General features: G+C 45.9%; 1 protein-coding gene across 1 annotated transcript in view; it reads right to left on the reverse strand.

The window, feature by feature from the left end:
* Positions 1-5,957, reverse strand: part of Tgm3 (transglutaminase 3) — a 39,514-nt gene extending 33,557 nt beyond the window's left edge. The window contains exon 1 of the mRNA XM_070007753.1: positions 5,917-5,957. Coding sequence (XP_069863854.1) covers positions 5,917-5,923 — 7 coding nt within the window. The 5' untranslated portion in view covers positions 5,924-5,957. The remainder of the gene's footprint in view (positions 1-5,916) is intronic.
* Positions 5,958-22,219: the final 16,262 nt, after the last annotated feature.

Raw genomic sequence — 22,219 nt, forward strand, 5'->3', positions numbered from 1 at the left:
CTCTCACATTACAGGTCCGAACACTGAGGCCCCCAGAGCAGAAGCGAGCTGCTGAGATTAGAGCAGAGTTGAGGAGCAGAGCTTGGCTCAGAAGCCAGGTTTCAGATCCAAGTCATGGAGGGGCTGTGAGTCATTCCCCCATCCCTCACCCCTAGGCACAGGCATGGATCTACCTGCTGGCCAGCCCCACCTCTGGCACTAAAGAAGCATGTATTCAGCCTCTCTTTACTTTCTTTCTAGCCAGTGCCATTTCCTCTTAGCTTTCTGCCATGTTTAGATAGTTTCAAGCTCTGGGCAGTGCATGTTACACAGTTTCTTGGCACCCAAGGCAGTGAAGCCTGAGCTGTGTTGGAAGACAGAGAAAAGGGCTGCTGAGGCTCCTTGCATGAGTAGGAATGAGTCCTGAGCAGGCAAGAGTCCTTGGTCAGGGATCTCCGTATCTGAACTGTACTTTCTTCATCTGTAGAAAATAGGTAATACAATCTGAAGATCCCTTGCCCCCTGGATCCAAGGGGGATCCAAGATAGACCATCACTGGTCCCAGGGTCCCTATAAGTTGGAGGGAACCAATACCTTGTGGTCGATCACACACATAATGGCAAAAGCAACACAAAAGGAGAGTTTGAGCTTTCATATAGGTGGCCAATTAAGCCCTCATATATAACCAGACACTATGCTAAGTAATTTACCTGCATCAAGTCCTTTAATAGGAACAAAAATTCTGTGATGTTGTTATACCTATATTATAGGTGAGGGATTACAGAGTTTTGTTAGGTGAAGTCATGTGCCTCACATTACAAGCTCAGACAGAACCTGGGTTCAAGTCCAAGTTGAAAGTTAATTTGCCTGAGTTAATTTGTCTGTCTCTGAGCAGCCACCCTGCTGCCAGCCAAGATGCTGTGGTGACAACGACTTAAACACAGGCCCTGGAAGCTGCCAGGAAGAGAAAGGGCTGTCCACAGCCTGCTCTCTGCCTGGGCATCATGCTGTCAGATAAAAAAGTGAGGAAAGGACTCCTCACCCTTTATTTTCCAAAGAGAGGGCTGACAACCTCTTAGACCAAGGGGCCCTCAACCTTAGCTGTGCAGGAAACTCGACTGGAGTCTGTTGTATTGGTTTAAGCTCATCCCTGATCAATCAAGTTAGCATCTGTGGCTTAGGGGAAGCGCTGGGTTTTTTTCCTCCCTTAAGCTTTCCTGATAATTCTAAGTGCACAGCCATAGTCTTAGGCCTATGTATCATTTTACACTTAGTGGCACTCTTTCACATTAATGAGGTCACCCCAGCTGCTTGAGGGAGGTACTGGGGAAAGGGGATGGAGGAGTTCATTGTCTTCTCATGAAGGGGGAGAAGGGAACACAGATTCCTTTGGAATCCATATCTCAGCCCTACCAATGAGACTGGGGCCTTGTTCCCTTCACCCCCATGGGATAGAGATGAGATTTCCCAGCATGGGCGCACACCCCAGGCTGACATTCAGGCCCTGGATAGAATGATCACCCATGAACAGCCATTTGAGCTGGACAAGAAGAGCACATAGATGTAAGGACTGGAGACCTGGGGATGTAATAACAGGCCAGATGAGAGAGATGGGGGACTTGGGTGAGGGGAGGCTCTGAGTAGAAGGATCCCCCTCTATTCAAGGGAACCCAGGAGATGAGTCCTTCTTCTACTCAAGGGTGATTCCCTGGATGTTCCTAAGTCATTGTGATGAGAGAACGCCAGGAAGGTGGGTACCCCAATCACCCCCGGTTGTGGGAACTGAGACCCCCAGGTAAGGAACGTGCAAAGACCACTCGTCTGAGAAGAGACAAAGCTGAAAGCCAATTCAGTGTGCCTCTGGATTTGTTTTCTTAACCCTTCTACTACTGGGCCTCTCCCTGAAGTGGATCTTAGGCCCACAAAAGTCCTGGTCAGCCCCCAGGCCAGATAGGATCTGCCTCTGCTGAACAGCAACAGCTGCGGCCTGGGTGAGAGAAAGTGGCAGGGCCAGAGCAGAGAGGAGGCAGCTGGGCCTATGCGAACATTGGGGTGTCCAAGTCTCGAGAAATTCAACCCTGGGCTTTTCAGAGAGCAGAGGGATTGCACCAGTCCAGGTGGCACAATTTTTAGAATCCTGGAAACTATACACAGACAAGGAGGTGGGAACCCAGGAGGAATTCCTGACCCTTCCTTGGGAGAAAGAGCCACTCATGCCTAGCTCAATGGATCATATCTGATGATGGCAGACCCACAGGTCGGGAATGGCACCTGGAGGAGACAAGTTCCTAAGCTCAAGCCAGTGCCATGTTCAGCAAAGTAGGCAAGCCCATGGCCCCAGTGGGACAGAGCCATTAGTCCTCAAAACAGGTCCAACATGCAGTGCACTGGAGGCTCAGGCCTGTAATCCTAGCTACTCAGGAGGTTGAGATCTGAGGATTGTGGTTTGAAGCCAGCCTGGGCAGAAGAGTTTGTGACACTCTTATATCCAATGAATCAGCAAAAGGACAGATGTGGAGAGGTGTGGCTCATGTGGTAGAGAGCCAGCCTTGAATAAAAAAACAAACCCAAGTTAGAGTACAAGATCCTGAGTTCAAACTCTAGTAACCTCACCAAAACAAACAACAAAAGAAGACAAAAACAACTAAAACATAGGTCCAGGCTGCTCCCAGATCAGAGGGGCAAGGGTTCAGGTCTATACTTGAGGACTCAGTCTCTAAGAACCTTTGGGGATGGGAACAATGTTGTCCTTCCACATGGGTCCCAATGGCCATGTTCACAATCTACTGTCCTGTCATATGCTAGGGGCACCATGCCACTTTGTTCCAGACCTCCTAAGCCTTCCATTACCATCATCCTAGCCACACTCCAGGCTGCCATCATGGCTAACAGAAGGAATAACTGGCTGTTCTCTGATTCAATTAAGAGCCTACATTAGAAGTTGGACACAGAGCCCTCCCAAACTAATACATTTGTCATCCAACAATCTCCTGGGGGCATAAAGCCCATGTGCACCTACTTTGTGTGTGTGTGTGTGTGTGTGTGTGTGTGTGTGTGTGTGTGCCAGTTCTGAGACTTGAACTCAGGATGTAGGCACTGTCCCTAAGCTTGTTTTGGTAGTTAATTGAAGATACAAGAGAGTCTCACTAACTTTCCTGCTGGGGCTGGGTTTGAGCCACAATCCTCAGATGTTAGACTCCTGAGAAGCTAGGATTACAGGCATGAGCCACCCAGGGTGTGTACCCACTTTTATTTTCCCATTCCCTCTGTTCTGAACATACCTAAACACCTGCCCCAGACCTGTGAATCTTGCCATCCACTTTTTACTTCGCAGGTCTACTATATCCCTAGCCCCAGCCACAATGAAGTACCTCCTCCTTTTTGTCCTCCCAGCTCTTGGTCTGTATGTGTCATGGAGCCTAATGACAGGCCACCTCACATGTAACTTGCCTCTGGACTATTGTCACCAAGACTAGAGGCTTCCCCAGGGCAGAAACTGCATCTCAATCACCCCCACATTCTCCAACACATCGATCACAGTTCCATTCCCTTAGTTACAAGTCTCACAAGTCAATTGATGCATCTGCAAACCAGCTGAGCCTACCCTGGCTGCAGGACTGGAGCTGAGCTAAGAATGCAGGGATGACCAATGCCAAGGACTGAATGGATTCACCTGCCTCTCTGTCCTGGTTTTTAAAAGTTAATTCTCTGAAGCAGGATGCCATTGGCTCATGTCTATAATCCTAGCTATTCAGGAGGCTGAGGTCTGAGCATTGCTGTTCAATTCCAGCCCACGCAGGAAAGTCTGTAGATTCTTTAATCTTTCATGAACCACCAAAAAACCAGAAGATGAGCCATGATTCAAGTGATAGAACCAATAGCCTAGAGCAAAAAAGCTCAGGGACAGCATCTAGGCCCTGAATTCAAGCCCCAGAACTGGAACAACAACAAAGAAAAAGTTAATTTTCTGTCAACCAGCCATTGTCGTCATTCAGAGGTGACTTGAAAGCATCTTTGGTCAGTTTAGCTTGGTCTGTAAGAGCTCTGTGTCTGTAAATTGTGATCAAGAGAGACTGGACCACCTGGCATGCTATTCAAGTCGCCTACTGCATGTACTCGAGGCCTGGGCATGTGTCAGGGTCCACCCTTTCCCTGTCCCAGGATCCCTCTTGTGAAGAGAGTCAGTCCTAGCAGGACCCTGGAGGTCTGTCTATTTCAAGGGCTTCATCCTACAGCAGTGGAGGAAACACATTATTAGCAATGCTGTTTAAATGAAAAAGCAGGTTCAAGACAGGTGCTTCTGGCTCACACCTGTAATCCTAGCTACTCAGGAGGCTGAGATCTAAAAATTATGGTTCAAAGCCAGCTCAGGTAGGAAAGGGCATGAGACTCTTATTTCTAATTAACTACCTGAAAACTGGAAGTGGAGCTGTGGCTCAAAGTGGTAGAGTACTCGCTTTGAGCAAAAAAATAAAAAGTTCAGGGACTTGAGTTCAAGTTCCACAACTGACTAAAAGAAAAAAGCAAGCAGGTTCAGCCAGGTGCTAGTGGCTCACACCTGAAATCCTAGCTACTCAGGAGGCTGAGATCTGAAAACTGTGGTTCAAAGCTTGCCTGGACAAGAAAGTCCATGAGACTCTTAACTCCAATTAATAATCAAAAAGCCAGAAGTGAAGCTGCAGCTCAGAATGGTACAGTGCTAGCCTTGAGTGAAAAAGCTAAGAGACAGTGCAACACCCTGAGTTTTTAAGCCCCGGTACTAGCATCTGTGTAGGGGGAAGTAAGGGGGAATGAGTTTAGGATTGCTTTTGTATTTTCCAGATGTTTCAAGCACCCAGTTATGAGCTCAGCTCTGGTGGTAGAACATAATGGAAAGGTCCTATAGTGGCTAGGACTTGGGTAGACTTTGCTACCAACTTTCTACTTGACTTTCATAAGGCCATCCCAGGTCCCTTGCCTCAGTTTCCTCCTGGGGGCTAAGGACAGACTAGAGGACAGACAGCACCATCCTTTTTACCCAAATGAGGTCTGCAGGGCCACAGCTTCTCCTGTGGGCTCCCAAGTCGTGCTGGCCATTCACCAGCAGGAATTGAGGAGAGAGAGAGAGAGAACATTTTTGCCACCATCCTGTCCTGGGGATTTCCAAAGTAGCATCAAGCTGCGTGATTTCTTCCTGGGGTCCCAACCTCTATGCACAGTATTTTACAGCTTTGACTCACGCCTTGTTTGAGTTTGGCGTCTCTGCTGTCAACGTCCTAGGCTGAGCACCCATGGCAGGCAATAATTAGCAGCTGCTTAGCCGGGGTGCTGATTAAGAAGGGCCCGAATGAATCCTCGACAGTAACTGCAAAGCCAAAGAACCTGCACTTCTTGTTCTTTGTCACTGGCTCCCCGGGTGGGGTGCTGCTGGCGGGGGTACCAGGAGCTGGTGCTCTGTCTGCTACTGGGCTTCCGCACAAAGTCATTTTAAGCAGCCTGTTAAGTAAGCGTGTGGTTAGTTTCCTTTGGAGCATCCGGACAATGCTCAGGTTGCTGCGCTTCCACTCACATGTGGTTTCTCTCTCACCCCCGCATGGATGGCTCTGCCTGACAGCTGGTGAAAGTCCTCTGAGGAGGCCCGGAAGCAGGTGCCAGCTGGCTTGCCTTTACAGGGGTAGAAGCCCCAACAAGACACAAGCTGGTTTTCTGTCTCAGGGGCTGTGACCTCCAGTGCTGTTCGGCACCCTACTCATCATTCAGGATACATGCCAGGTCAGGTTCCACCCCCGGAATATGCTAGAGGGCCCCAGCGGCCACTTGCTACAGAACTCGAAGGTACCAAGAGCCAGCCTTCGGAGATGCCAAGGCAGGCAGCAGGGGTGGCGGCTCTGGCCGGGTAGACTGGTCGGAAAGAGGGAGAGGGGAAGCAGGCGCCTCCAGGGAACGCCAGGCACTTACCACTCATGATCACCTTCCTCCGCCTCTCCTTGGGCTCCGCTGGGAATGGCAGGGATGGTGTGGGGAGACGGGTGCCAGGGTTGCCTTACCATTTATAGAAGACTCTCCTACACACCCCAATTAGAATCCTAATGAGGTGGGCGAGGCACCAGGTCATTCCTGTAGTGCCTGTAAACGTTTCACTTACGACATACTTGTCACCCAATGGAAGGTCATCATGCTTGGGCAAGGCTAGCTTGGGAAGAAGAGGAGAGATGAAAGAAAGTCAAATGGCTTGCTTTTATGATTTCTTTTTTTTTTTCTTCTTCTTCCCTAACAGATGAACAACTTCCTCAATGGTAGTGTTCAGGAATGATTATAGGTTTTGTCAGGACTGATTTAGGAAAGTCCCCTTTGGATCCCAGAATGAGACGTCTAGCAAAACCCAGAAGCAGAAAATCGTGAGGTCTTTTGTCAGGGTACGCCTACATGAGGGTTTTCCGCTTGCACAATTGGGGGGGTGAGACATGTTCGGGTCAGCATGCAACCTGGCAGAACAAAGTTTGACTCAGAGTTGGTTGCTGGTGAGACCCTGGGTCATCCCCCAGTCTGGAAGCCTGGAAGCTTTGTTTGGGCTTGGGCGTAAATCAGACCCACTTTTCCCAACTCACAGAGGTGGAGGCAGGGGATGGTAACTGTGGATGATCCTGTGGATGACACTGTAGGGCACCTGAGATCGAATGGTGGGTGGATTCTGGATGAAAGGGGAAATTGTCCTTTCATGTTGAGAGATCAGAAACAGCCTCCAGCCTTCTGCCTCTCCCATGTGCCCTCCCTGACCTCTCCAGAGAAGTCACAGACCCTTTCGGGTTCCAGCTTCTACACTGGCTGAAAAAGACAGAGAACGAGAGTGAGAAAGGGGAGAGAGAGAGGGAGAAAGAGAGCGAGAGAGAAAAGGGGTCAGAGAAACTTCTGACACTCTTCATTTTTGTTTGTTTTTCTTTTCTTTCTTCTTTTTTTTCTATTTAGAAAGGGGTGTGCTTTTCTGTAGATCCTGTTCACAAGTAGCAAGGTTTTCTGTGACAGACAAAGGAGTAGTCATTTTTTTTTAAGTGATGTTTAAAGGATTCTCAACCAAGCGGGAATTTCTGAGGCTTCTTCAGCCTGGGAGGGGAGTGGGGAATGGAGCACCATATTGAGAAGGCTGGTGTTCATGGAGAAGGGAGGGATCTTGGGTCTTGAGAAGGTGAGCCTGAATAGGAAGATGGCTTAGAAAAAAAAGTTGGAAAAGAGGAATCATCGTGTTTTCCTTGACATGTGCTTCTGAAGGGTTTTGTATGTGTGAAGACCTCTACTAAAATAGGTAGCTGGCTGTGATCTAGCACTTGAAAGGAAGAGGTAGGAGTTCCAGGCCAGGCCAGGTTCTAATGAGACTCTATCTCAAGTAACTGCAGGCTTGGGATGGAACTCACTGGTAGAGCTGGTGTGGGAGACATCCTGGGTTCTATCCTCAACAGTGAAAAAAACAAACAAAGATTGTATATTTAAGATACCCATCACGCTGTGCTGGAACTGTTTGTTATGTCTCCATTCTTGGACAGAGCTCCTTAGAGATACAGGCTGCCTGTTAGTTGTCTCTTCCTTAGAATCTAGAAGGGACCTGACCTGTGGCCAGAGCACACACCTGTGTGGGTAGATGAATGGGTCACAGGAGGAATGGGAATAATCATCACCAATGCCACGGTGCTTACTGTGAGCAGACACTGGCTCATTACTTTTCTCATCTTTATTTCCATCTTCTGCAGTAGGCACCATTATTACTGCTATGGTAGAGAGGGACAAGCAGATTAACTTGAGGGTATAGCACTGTGAGATTCACACCATGTGTTAGTGACTCCAGAGCCCATTGGTTCAGCCTTGAAGTTGCCTGGGTGGCTCCAGAGAAGTGGCTTAGGAAACAGTATGGTGCTGCACTACTGTAATCCAGGCACTCTGGAGGCCAGCCACAAAAAAGAAAGAGGTGGCTCAGCATCATGCCTAGCAGGTGATCAAGAAGAGAGCACTGTGCAGTGTGTGGCAAAGAGCTCTGGACCCCCACAGGGAGGCTCAAGGGTGGTCTTGGCTTCCATATTGGTACCAGCTATGATTTGGGCAAGGCTTTCAGGCTCTGCCAGGACCCCTGAGAACTATTGTGTGTGGATCCAGAGGGTCAAACAGATTCGATAGCACTTCATATACTCTTGAGTGTGGGATCAAGAGGAGGAGGGGATCCGTTGTTGTTGTTGTTATTTTATTTTCAGTGGTACTGGGGTCTGACTCAGGGTCTTGTGCATACTAGGCAGGTGCTCTACAATTTGAGTCATTTTCCCAGCCCTTTTTTTTCTTTATTTATGTTTCAGATAGGTTCTCATTTTTTTCCTCTAGAGCTGGACTTGGATCACTATTTTCTACCCATAGGATGATAGACACACATCACCACACCTAGCCCGATGGCTTTTTAAAGAATTGTTATCATAAAGGAGATGTACAAAGGGGTTACAGTTATGTAAGTCAGGTAAAGAGTACATTTCTTTTTGGACATTGTCACCCTACCCCTCCCAATTTTTCCCTCCTTCCCAATTTTTCCCTCCCAGCCCCACACACAAGTTGTATAGTTCATTTTCAACATAGTGTCTAGTGAGAACCACTGCTGTGTTTGTTCACCCTTTGACCCTCCATTCCAGCCTGATTTTCGAGATGAGAGTCTCACTAATTTTTTTTTTTTTGGTCTAGGCTGACTTTGAACTTTGATCCTCCCTATCTCTGTCTCCTGAGTAGCTGAGATCCCAGGTATGAGCACTAAGCCTTATGATTGTTGTGTTGGCCCACAAGTCAAGAGGAATTGGACCCTACCCATTCTTTTCAATGACCTGATAAAGTAATGACCTGCCAAGGCCACTGCCCTTGAAAGAAACCCAAGGTCACACAGACATGGGTCTAAATGTTGGCTTTGCCAACCCAGAGCCTCTGTTTTCCTTGTCTGTCAAACTGAGGCAGAACTGCAGTAAGAACGAAGGAAGCCAGTCAAAAGGAAGTGCTTACTGTAGGAGTGAGTATTGCCATATTAATGTCCTTATGTGACTGCACAGCCTCGGGTGGCACAGGTTCTGCAAGGGAACCCACATATTTCAGTATTGGTGCCTGACCGCCAGCCATGTGATCTTTCCTTAGATTCCAAAAACAGAGATTCAAAGCCACAAACCAGTTGCTGATAGCTCACACCTGTAATCCTAGCTACTCAGGAGACTGAGATCTGAGAAGCCAGTCCGGGCAAGAAAGTCAGTGTGATTCACTCTTCAATTAACTGGCAAAGTCCTGAAGTGAAGCTGTGGCTCATGTGGTAGAGTGCCAACCTTGAACTAAAAAGCTAAGGGACAGTGCCCAGGCCCTCAGGTTAAGCCCCAGTTCTGGTGTGTATAAACATGTACTGTAGCTTTCCTTCCCTGTGACCTTGACTAGACTCTTTCACCTTTTTCCCTCAGAGTCCTTATCAGCTGAGCCCACAGATTCCCCAGGACTTTGGTGAGTCCCTGGTGCAATTGCAGCTCTCTGTAGACAGGCTTGGGTCACACAGACTTGGGTCAGGGGCCACCGTCTTCCTCCTGGGGCTGCTTCTGTCCAGCCATGCTGGCCTGGAGCCTGTTTACTGGCCAGCATCAAGGGCCTGCCAGGGAGTCTGCCCAGAATCCACTTAATGTGAACTGCTGGGAAATTGCACCAGAACCTTGGCTGCAGCGCAGCCCCAACCCCAACCTGCAAGCCAGGCTATCATTTGCTGACGATGTCACAATTTCAGCTAAATGATTTTCAATGCATAGGTGGAGTCACCCAGCTACACGCAGGGTGAAATTCCTGCTTGGCCACACTCGCTGCACCCCAGACTCCAGCTAAGACAAAGCAGCCAAATGTGGGCTTTTAAAGAGAAGCTAATTGATCACTTGCCTTTTTTTTCTTTCTCTCCCCCTCTAATTAAGGGATTTAGGGCTTCTGAAGATTTCACAATACATGTAAGTGCACTGAGTCTTAAGAAGCTGGCCAGCCCAGCTGGTGATCTCCCGGCACAAGGCCCCACCTTGACAGTTCTAAGAGGGGCCTCTCACACCTGTTCTTATACCAGCCAGGCTTTGGCTGGAATCTTAATTCTTGGGGGGTACTTCTGGTCAAAGCCTGGCTTTCCCGATTTGAGCTCCACAATGGCAGAGACTTTATCCATCCCCAGCACTGCTCCTTCCCAGTGCCTAGGTAAGACCATGGCTCCCGATGCACGAACAGAACCAGAAAGTTCATCCTCATTTGAACTGAAAGGTGTCTCCCGAGAGCTTTGAACCTATTGATGTCACTGCTCCCTGCCCTGCACCCCCCCCACCTCTCAGCCACTCTCTGAGACCACCTCAAATGCACCTGTTTCTTCCTCCATCCAATAGTCACTCTCTCCCCTCAGCCTGCCCAAACACCACCCCCATCTTCTCTGTAAAGTCTTTCCTTGGTTAAATATCACTTATCACCTTGTCTTTGAGCCATGATTTGGAAACTTCTCACTGTCTTATCACCTCTGTGGGTCACTTTACTCTTTAATGCCCCCTACCCATGGCCAAATACCCAAATACAGATGAAGGCCTTCTAGAATATTCTATCCTCAATCCTCCCTCTCCCTGCTGCCTTTTTTTTTTTTTTTTGCTACATTTATATGAATGCACTTCTTCAGCAATGTAGGTCTAATCATTTTTCCACCTCTTTATAAAACATGTCATACTGGAACATCTTCCCTACTCCTTCTGTATCTAGGCCTCACCATGACCAAGGCCTAAGTGATTCTTTTCGCCTGGGTGTTGCTATGGAAACGGTTTGGGAAGTAGCCATCAGATCTCAGTTTGGGTCTTGAGGACACAGTCTTAAGTGCACAAGCCACCTTAGGCAAATCACTGAGCCTCTCTAAGCTTGTGATTTCTCCTCATGAACATACACAGGACAAGGTCCTCACTGTCTACCTCAGAGCATGCTGTGAAGTCAGGAGATGACTTATGTGAAAGCCCTCTGGCCCGCCTGCCCCTGAGCCTCTGCCAGGTGCCCTGACCCAGGAATATACCCTCTCAATCTACTAGTGACATTTCTGGGCCTACCCTCAGAGCTCAAGACCCTTCAGGAGGAAATGTGTGTGTCCAGATCATTGGCTTCTCACCTTCTATGCAAGTGTGCCAGCCTCCCCTGGGAATTGGGATGAGGCGTTACTACGTTTGCCTTTTGCAGCTGAAACACCAGAGGCTCAGAGAAAATACATTCTGGGGAAAGCATCATAGCTAACATGTGTCAGACCCCGGATGTGAAGCCAGGCCTGGCTGTCAGTTCCTAGCTACAACAAAGCATCCATTCAGTACAGCCTGACCTCCGTGAGGCTCACATCTGGCTCTTTTGTTCCTGGTGATGGAGACATTGATCCTTCTGTCCTGAACAGGAAGGCAGGGCCCCTGAGATGCTCATATCAAAGCTTTGACTTTAACAATGTCTTTATGCCCTTATTTTCTATTTTTGCCCAATCAAAACAAAACAAAACCTTGGATCTGATTGTCCCCTCTAACTTGGTGCTGATTTCATTGATTCCTTACTGGCAGGAGGCATGGAGACTCCTAAGAGATGGGCCAGCCCTCACTGGAAAAGAGACACAAAACAAGAGGTAATGTTGAAGAAGATAAACTGTTATCAGCTAACAGGAAGTGCATTTTACTTGTAGTAAACATCGAGAAAGAGTAGCAGGTACATATTATGAGGTAAAGGAAGAATCTAGAAAGGTGTAGGTCCTAATTATGGAGGTAAAGGAGATGTGTTTATTTGAGAGTATTTCATGTAAACCCAGAAGGGACAGATCACTAAGAGGCTTTTCTAGAGGAGGAACAGGGAAGGAACGTTTCTAACCCAATGAGGACAAGATGACAAGGGAATTTATCTAGAGTCTATAGAGCCTGAGGACAGTGGGAAGGGTTGGGAGGCCTGGCTCTGCCCAGAAACATGGCAAGGACATTTAATACTCAGGTCTTGGGTAGCACTCGTTTGTGGCATATCTAAGGCTTCTTGTCACAAGCTTATTTGGCCACTTGTGAGCATTGAGCAGGAAAAGCAAAGAGGAGAAGAAAACACAGTCCATCATTTGTGGTCCCTGCGGTCCTTGGAGAGGCAGGTAATTTTTTGTGTGTGTGTGCCAGTATTGGGACTTGAACTCAGGGCCTGGACATTGTCCCTGAGCTTTTTTGCTCGAGGCTAGCACTCTACCACTTGAGCCACAGTTCCACCTCTGACTTTTTGATGAGTTAACTCAAGATAGACTCTCACAGTCTTTCCTGCCTGGGCTGGATTTGAATTGCAATCCTCAAATCTCAGTCTCCTGAGTAGCTAGGATTATAGGCATGAGATACTAGTACCTGGCTGTGATTTTTTTCTTAAAAGCCCAGCAGATTGTCCAAAAAGAATTGAACTCATTACCTGATTCATTACCTGAAATGGTAACCCCTCTGTACAACACCTTAATAACAACAATAAAAGTATATATGCATATAAAAGCCCATCAGACAACAGTGAGGCCAAAGGACAGGTCACAGGAGTGTGTCAATTCTCAGAAAAAAAATCAAACCAAAGAGGCTCTCTAGCTCAATTTCTTCACCTACCTGATGAAGAAATCAAAGCTTCCAAGATAAATGATTTGCCTAGGATTCCAGCTAAGTGCCAAAGCCCCAAAAGAGTGCAGGGTTACTTCCTCCTACTCCCTACTAATATGCAGCTAAGAACTGCCGGAGCCAGAGCACCCCAAGGAGAATGCAGGCTTTCCTGCTCGCCACACTCTGCTCCTTCTGCCTGCCACTGCAGGACTTCCTCCTCTCCCATGGGGCTGGGGCTGCACGGGAAGAAAATAGTTTTAAAGGGCCAATATGGTACTCACTAGACACTTGTTGAAAATGAACTTGTGGATGGGGATGGGAGGGAAAAACTGGGAGAGAGAGAGGGAAGGGGTGAAGAGGGAAGGGGTGATATTGTCCAGAAGGAAATGCACTCCTTACCTGACTTACGTAACTATAACCCCTTTGTACATCATCTTTATAATAACAATAACAATTTTTTAAAGAAAATAGCTTTCAATATTATCAATAGCAGCCTGCTTTCTTATTAGTACTGTCAAGCGTTTGTTCAATAATCACAAGTTGCTTTTTGTGGCTCCCAGAAAACAGATGTCACTCTGTGACAGGGTCTCTCTCTCTCTAGGTTGTGGGTTTCAGGAGAAGCAAGACAGATCTGAAATTTAGCATTCTAAGTATTTCCTGTTCCCTTTTCCTCACCTAATGTGAAGGGCTAATAGTAGATACGTTTCAAGAAAACATAAAGTTCAAAACTACATGTCTGCTGAGTCCTTTGTAGTACTGTAACACCTACATGCATTGCTTTGTTTTATTTTTCTGCCTCTAACATAATATAAGTTGCTGGAATATAAATGTGCTTTATTAAGAAACCTAATGGTAAGCCTAGAACTGGGGGTTCACACCTGTAATCCTAGCTACTCAGGAGGCTAAGCTCTGAGCATCAAGGTTCAAAGCCAACTTGGGCAGGAAAGTCTCTGAGACTCTTATCGTCCATTAACCACCAAAAAGCCAGAAGTGGAGATGTGGCTCAAGTGGTAGAGCCACAGCCTTGAGCAAAAAAAGCTAAGCTAGAGTACAAGGCCCTGAATTCAAGCCCCAGCATCAGCACAGAAAGAAGAAAGAATGAAAGAAAGAGAGAAAGAAAGGAAGGAAGGAATAAAGAAAGGAAAGAAGAAAAGGAAAGAAGGAAGACAAAGAAAAGAAAAAAAGAACATGAATAGGAGTCTGTGTGGTAAAATTAGAATAGTTTTTATATTTGATTTATTATGCAAGTCTATGTTTATTTTTCATTTTTATAATGAACATGTTTCTATAAGAAAAACACATTATAATTTAAAAATAGTACTATATTAACAGAAAAATGTTAATGATACAAAATTTTCATAATTTAGTATATGATCCAATTTTGATATAGCTTTATAACAAATATGGAATTTTTTAAAAATTTGTTTTGTGAAATAGGGTCTCACTATATAGCTCAGATAGAACTCAAATTCTGGATCCTCCTTCCTCAGCTTTCCTAGTGCTGGGATTGCAGGCATTTGTCACCAAGCCTGCCTCGAATTTAGCAATGTCTGAAGGCTAGCATCTTGGACAACAATATAGGGAAGTTGTATTCCCCAATTTTGTTTTACCCTATTTTTCTAGTGTCTATCATAAATGTGCACAAAATGTGTAATGCCAAAAAGAATTATTTGGGGTTGGGTCCATGGCTCAGATTCTTTCTTTTTTCTTTCTAAAAGTGGAAAATAATATAGGATCCTCCCTTTAAAGAGTTGGAGGAGGGGGCTTAATAGGTTTGCCTACTAAATCAAGCAAAGATTTGTGAAAAGAAAATATTTGGGCCATGCCTTAAAAGATAGATATGAATTAATTTTTAAAAATAGGAGGAAGTGTGGTATTCTCACGAGAGAAGAGGTGAGCAGCAGGTGGATATAGGAGAAGCTGATCTCAGGAGGTGATGGCACCTCATGCACTATGAGACCTGCCCACCATGACAGGTCATCACCAATGGCTCTCCAACGTCTTTCCAAGTCAGGTGGCCATGTGCAAACACAAAGAAGGACTTTTCATTCTAATTTGATCTTATCCCATACTGATGGAGGGAAATAAAGATGGGTGCAGCATGACAGAACTTTATGAATTAGTTTATAGCGTGGCAATTCATCAGCCACTGGCAAGATTTGACTGGGAGTTTTTGGTGTTCACTAAATGGATCCATTACTAACACTTCTTCAATTCTCAATGACAAAGCAGGGATTTCCCAGCCAACAGATGTCTATCTTGGTTTCTTGCACCTACACAGAGAGCTATAAATTTCAGAGGGCTGAAGCTTGTCCTGATACAACCTGGGCCTTTGGAGCAAAGATGTTCATAACTCAAACTGGAAGAGGGACTCACTAAGGAGGCTCCAACCTCACCAGTACAGATGGGTCTGGATAACAGAAGTGGGCCCACGGTCTGGGAAACGGCTTTGATCACTTCTCTGGAATATCAAAAGTCTGGAAAGTTCAGCCAAAGCTCTCTCTTCCCAAGGTGGCCATTTTTATAGGGCTTGTGCACATGGAACATGAAAGGCGATGGAGTTATTCAGTTGAGTCAATGACAACTCAGGAACAAATAAGGAATTTCCGGTTTGTTTCTAACAAGAATGCAACACCAGGCCTCTCCTGACTCTCCTTCCCAGTTGTAATGTGGCTGGGAAGACTTCCTCAGGCCCAGAACCACTGCCCTCAACCATCACATCTGGGTGAACTGGGGTCTCGGTGTACTGTCAAGGCTCTGTGTGGGCACTCACTTGAATTCCTTAGTAAATGCGGGGTTTGGTCTAAATCAGAAAGTCCTGGGCCTTTTTCTTTGGCGATCACACTCTCTTGTTCTCTACACACTGATCAGCAGTATCTCTTATTAGACATGGTGACTGCCATAGTGCACAGCCACCACCACCCACTTCTTATTTATTTTTGTATGTTCTCTTTAAGTAGTTGTACAAAAGGACTTCAAGTTAACAACACAGTTTGTAAGTACAATGCATCTTGGCCAGTGCCACCTCTTCTATCATTCTCTTCCATCTTTCCCACTTATCCATTTTTCACATGCCACCAGTTTCTGACACTCTCTGAGAATCTTTGACAAGATGAACTTACTTTGTTTCATGCTCCACGCTTCAGTTTTAGAATTCTAGGTTAAAAACTAGTAAAAGAACCTTGACAAAAAGAAAAAAAGACCGGTGCATAATTATGCATAGACTTAGAGGCAAAGGCTTCTCTAGAGCAGATGCCCAGGAACTTGATTGTGAAGGAAACACAGGGTGACTGTTCCTTGCAGAACCATTAATTTTTTTCTTAGTACATATGACATTGTGAATTTCACTGGATTGCACGTCACACGAGACCTACTCTTTTAGGAGCTTCATTATATTTACATAGCTGCTATGTCATTATTGACTACTTTTTTTTCTTTAAATCAACTCCTTTCTCTTTCTTTTCTTTACTTGCAGCCCTAATTTAGCCTCATTACCAACATCCATACAAGTGTTAAGGATGCTATTTGCTAAGACAAATGAAAAGTAAACCAATAACTATTAAAATGGGTCTCCCTGGCTGAGTTCTAAGTGCCACCCTTTGGGGTCCATCAACGAACAACAGCTTATGTGGTCTCTGCATCTACTCTGTGAGGTACATATTATTCTTACCCTACACACAAAGAAGCTAAGGTTCTTTGAGAGGTGAAGTAAATTTTTCAACATCATAAAGCCAGTGAAGGCAAAGGAAGACCCGAAACTGCTATTGTCTGGTACTCTTTCTCCGAAGTCTGCCCTACAATGGGGAAGAAGAGTTGTACAAAGGAGACACTGGTCTACAGAGAGTCGATGCTCTTAACCCAGCCCAATGCTTCAGTCTCCACAAAGAACCAAGCCCCAGCGTCCATTCCATTCTCATCTGCCTGGCAGAGTCCTTGTTTCTTTTGCCACCATTGAGTCTTTCGTGTCTGGCACAAACCTGACGCTTGATCTGTGACTGACAAGGCATGGCTTTGTTCCAGGGACAGCTCCCCACCATGCTGTGTTGGTGTCAGGGCTCCTAGATTCCTTCTTAATCCTTGCTCTTTAGAGGCCTCACCTAGACTTTTCACCCAGCCTCCCAATGCATGTCTCCTTCTTGCCTGGGCAAACACAAGACTCTGCCTTTTCGTGAGGCCTTGAGGATGGGTTTGCTATTTTAAGTGGTGGATTTATGACAGTGGGCCATTCATTGTGGAACACTCTGTAAGCTTGCTTTCATCTTCTCTTTTCAACAACAGATTCTAGTTGCCTAGCAGAGAGGCTCACTCAGTTACTTAGCAGACAAAGGGCACCTGCCCCTTGGCCCCTTTGCCTTAATCTCTCTAGGGAGGGCATGCTGAGGTGTGGTCTTTCCATGAAGTCAAGAGAGCAGGACTGGGACCATGTGAGGACCTGACCTTGTGATACCTCTCTGTTGTATTCTCTGCTCTGCCAACAGCTAGCTCCTGGCTTGGGATGTCAAGGAGTGTAGGGGCAATGAGAGGAAGGCTCTACCATTTATTGTGGGCTTAGCATGTGTCAAACATTGCATTGGGTTCTTCATAGCTGCTGTCTCACTTCATGCGCTCAACCGTGTATACAACACAAATAGCTATCATCCTGCTCATCTTCCAGATGAGAAAACCCAGGTGATAACTAAAAGTCAGAACCAAGGTTTTAGCCTTGTTTTATTGGATTCCAAATGTCATATTCTTTACTTACTGGGCTACCGTATCTCTGGATGAGAAAGAGTAATTTACAAGGGAACTTGGAAATTATCTTGTTCAGTATTTCCCAGGTTGTGTGCTCCAGAATACCAGTTTCTCAGATCTGAAGAGGAGGGGGCCAAAATATGTGGAGGAGGTTGGTTTAAATGAAAATTACATAGATGTTTCTATTGCAGGACTTCTCAGAGCCTTGAACATTCTAAAGTGCATATGAATCTCCAAGAGGAGCTGTAGTATTGTCAACACCACCCAAATTACCCAAGGAAGTGGTTCGTTTTTATGCAAGCTATCCAAGAAACTACCAAAGTTTTATCGAATAACTTGGCAAAGTACTCTGTGGAGTATCTTGGAGTCCTTAGTTTGAACTATTAAAATAATATGAAGGCAAGATAATTTCCAAAATACACCACAGCCTTACTCCTGTCCTGCCTGCCTGACTCCATTGGAGAAGCATATTAATCATTGAGAATGAAGGAAATATCTACCACTCTCCTTGGGGACCAAGCAGGCCAGAGGCCCTCTGTTCCTGTAGGATGCCATTATGTCTCCTCAAAAGCTGGGTACCTTAACCATACACCCTTACACACACCAGAGCCAGGGTGGACCCCACCTCCAGTCCCATCCCCGAAACTCTTCTTTCTCTTGAGAAAGTAAAATCAACAGTTGTCACAGGCACAGATTCCTTTTGACTTCTGTTGAAGTTGGATGAAAGGCTTCTTCAGAACAGATTTCCAGGGTGCCCAGCCCCAGAATCACCACAGAATGTCAGGGCAAAAGAGATCTTGGTAGCCAGGTCCTGGTGAATCATGCTTATAATCCTAGCTACTCGGATGGCTGAGATCTGAAGATAGAGATTCAAAGCCAGTGAAGTAGGAAAGTTCATGAGACTCTTATCTTCAGTTAAGCAGTAAAAAGTCTGAAGTGGAGCTGTGGCTCAAGTGGTAGAACATTAGCCTTGAACAACAACAACAAAAATCTCAGGGACAATGCCTAGTTCAGGAAGAAAGAAAGAAAGAAAGAAAGAAAGGAAGGAAGGAAGAAAAGAAAGAGGGAAAGGGAAGGGAAGGGAAAGAAAGGAAAGAGAAAGAAAGGGAAGATCTTGGTGAGCCTCTGATGCATACCATGTTATTTAGGCAAGTGAAGTGGTTGTGGAAGGCAATGACTTGCTGACAGTCTCTTGGTCAGAGGTTCAGTGTGGTGCATCTGCTTTACCCACTAGTCACCATTTGCATTCAATGTGGCAATTATGCCATTTGAAGTGAAAAGTCAACATGTAGTGCGGGCTTGGACTCCTGGGCTTGGACTCCATCTTTGAGAGATGGTGAAGGAGGAGGAGGTCCTCATATCCCATGTCCTGCTGCTAAGAGGCCTTCACAATAGAAACATGAGTCTGCCTGTTCAGGTTCCAGAGGTATGTATGGGTCCTTCCCTCTGGCCGTTGTACTCTTGGATGGTTCACTTATTTGGGTCTGTTTCCTTATCTTCAAGGAGAATGTTAGGTTGGGGTGTTTCCTTCAGCTTTAAAATTCCATGTAAGAGAGCAAAGAGGCAAAGATCAAAACACTGCAGATGTCCCAGAATGCCTCAGTGCCCCTGTCCCCAACCCATTCAATCCCTGTCTATTTACTGGGCACATTTTATCTCTGGAGCGTGGAGAGCCTGTGTTCAAGGGACCCAAGGCAGGAAGGGCGGGCCTTGCTGCTGGCACAGCAACAATGACAGCTGACTTGCTGGGGCAAGAGTGGGCCTGATGGGTCTGCTGCCTGCCCTGCAGGGAGGGAGAGCCAGCTGCAACGAGGGCTTCCGGGGGTGCAGCCCTCAACCCCTGTTGGGCCTACAGCTGCAGGGAGGCCACACTTTAAGACTATAGTACTGAGGTATTGAATGGCGCACTGCATGCCTCGACAGCCTAGTGCAGGCCCCAGTCAGGGACACTAGCAGTTGGTTCTCAAGCATCCAGTCCTGAGACCCTACAGCATCTCTCTATCCTGCATCCCTACCCCACTGTGTGTGCCTGACCAAGTGCCCGCTGTTATTCACAGCCTCTCTACATTCCAGCTGCCATCCTGAGACTGAGCCAGTAGGATGGCCCTGATATGATGGGATCTGAACACAATGCTTTTTGGCAAATGGGACATGACTCTCCTCTGATGAGATATTTAGTTGAGTAGGACAGAAGCATCATGATTAGCAGTTGATGAACTGACACATTAAAGAGGGATTTGTTTTGTGTTTCAAGGAAGAAGCATCTGGGTGGCAGGTTTAGTCTTCAGGTAGAAAGAAACAGTAATTCAAGGGATTGGAGGAATTGTCGTAATGCTGACAGACAAAAGGACAAAGTGGATTGACAAATGGCCCAGTGAAAGTGACAGAAATGTTTTAGAGACAGTTTGCATGATGTATGGAGTCAGGATGTTGTACAAGATGGTTGACTTAAGATCTTCAGTTTGCAGAGTTGAGTTGTGAGGAATGCCTGATGAAGCCGGGCACTGGTGGCTCACACCTGTAATCCCAGCTACTCAGGAGGCTGAGATCTGAGGGTTCAAAGCCAGTCTGGGCATCCAGAAAATCCATGAGAAACTTATCTCCAATTAACCAGCCAAAAGTGGAGTTGTGGCTCAAGTGGTAGAGTGCAAGCTATGAGCAAAAAAGCTAAGGGAAAGTCCAAGCCCTAGTTCCAGCCCTAGTACCAGGGAAGGAAATTTTTTAAAAAAGTATGTCTGGTGAGATGCTCACCTGTTCTTGACTCTTTCCTGAAAGAAACTCATACTACAGAACTCCAAACACATCTGGATGTTGAGAAACCACAGCCTTTCACTCCCCACTGACCCCATTGCTCATTCCTCCTGTGGACCTTAGCAATAAACACCTTTTGAGGTCACTTCTTAAGATGCGGATTTCTTTCCTCAATCCTAAAACTCCTGGTGAATAAGTAAGCTCTCTTGTTTCCTGGGACCTCTGTCTTGAGGCCTGGGATTTTTATCTCAGGTGCATCTTGGGGATTTTCAATATACATATTTTCTGCTTTGTTTGCCAAACTGGAATTCTTTTATATCTGTGATTGGTAGCTCATGGATTAACTCTTCTCTGATTTTTTTTATTGTGAAAATACTGTACAGAGGGGTTACAATTACATGGGCAAGATAATGAGTACATTTCTTATCAAGCATTGTTGCCTCCTTCTTTATTTCCCCTTCCCATCCCTTCCCATCCCCCCCCCACCATCTTCTCTGATTTTTTTCATGAGCTAATTACTTACTACCATCTTGGCTCTGCCTCAAGTGACTTGGGAAGCAGAATGCAAAACTGAAGTCATGTTTTCCTCACTGAGACAGACCGCTCAACCACTTTGGGCCTCAGTAGTTTTCTTATGTATAAAATGGAGACTGAGCTATTTATTCACTCAACAAATGTTTGGTTTCTTACAAGGCACAAAGCACCAGGAGGGAGATTTTCTGGAACTGCTGTGTGCACAGATTGATGGAGATTTGTCTGTGGAAAGGGTTTTTGTTGTTGTTATTGTTGCTTGTTTGTTTGTTTGGTGCTGGTATTAGGGCTTAACCTCAGGGTTTGGGTGCTGTCCATTAATTGTTGTGCTCTCCCACTTGAGTCACAGCTCCACTTTTGTGCCTTATAAAGTGCATAAGAAAAAGAAAGAATAGTTGTATGTAACTGGAATCCAGATTTTTTTTCTTTGTAGTGAATCCCCGGTTCTAGGAAAGCATTTCTTATTAACGACCCTATTTCTTTTGTGGCTGATAGCACTGCAAAAACAGGCGCCCCCAACTTATGATGGAGTAACATGCCAATAAACCCATCATAACTTAAAAATACCTTACATATGCCCTGCTCCGTTGCTCACATCTGTAATCCTAGCTACTCAAGAAGATATGAATATCTTGGTTAGAAGACAGCCAAGTCAATAAAGCCTATGAGAATCCTATGTCCAATTAACCAGCCAGAAGTCAGAAGCAGAGGCGTGGCTCATGTGGTAGAGTACAAGCCTTGAGCGAAACAACAACACCCAAAAACCCAACAACTCAGGAACAGCACCCAGGCTCTGAGTTCAAGCCCCAATACTGGCATTTTTATAAGAAGATAAAAATGAATGCACCTACCTTACCAGCCTCATAGCTTAAGCACCCACTGCATTGTAGAGTATCTATTGTTTCTCCCTTGTGATTCCAGGGCTCACCAGAAGCTTTGGCTCACTGCTGCTGCCTAGATTAAGAAGGAGAATAGAAAAACATATTTTCAGCCTGGGAAAATATAAAAATGCAAAATTCTAAATATTTTATCTACCAACTGTGTATCAGTTTTGTATCCTAATAAAGTAATTATAAGCCAAACCATTGTCAGTAGGGCCACCCAATGAGAGCAGCCATTCTCCTCTCCTTCTATCCATCCATAGAACAGCCTGTGCTTTTAGAAAGGATAGAAGACAGCCTCCTTCTGTGCTTAAGTAGCTGGAAGCCTACTTAACTGCCAGGCCCTGGGAAGCTCCACGTAGGCCCTACGTTGAATAAGGCAGCATGCCTACTTTTCTGGTCTGAGAAAGTTTCCGAAGACAGGAAAATGCAAGGATGAGAGTCTGGGGCAGTGGTTCAATCCCAGTTACTTAGGAGGCTTAGAAGATCAAGAGGACTGAAGTTCCAAACAATCCAAGGCAGAAAAAAATCCACAAGACTCCATCTCAACAGAAGCAGCTGGATATCATGAGAAGCGCCTGTCATCCTAACTCTGACAGCAAACATCAAATAGGCAGATCACATTGCTGGTGCATACACAGATGGGAAGTAAGGCACTAGCCTCAAAAAGAACCAGGGCAAAACAGTACTGGATGCCCCACTTAGGAAAAGAGCACCTGCCTAGCAAGTCCAAGGCCCTGAGTC

This window comes from Dipodomys merriami, unplaced genomic scaffold (assembly GCF_024711535.1).
Source record: "Dipodomys merriami isolate MVZ:Mamm:240054 unplaced genomic scaffold, mDipMer1.0.p SCAF_7, whole genome shotgun sequence".
NCBI classification, from domain to species: domain Eukaryota; kingdom Metazoa; phylum Chordata; class Mammalia; order Rodentia; family Heteromyidae; genus Dipodomys; species Dipodomys merriami.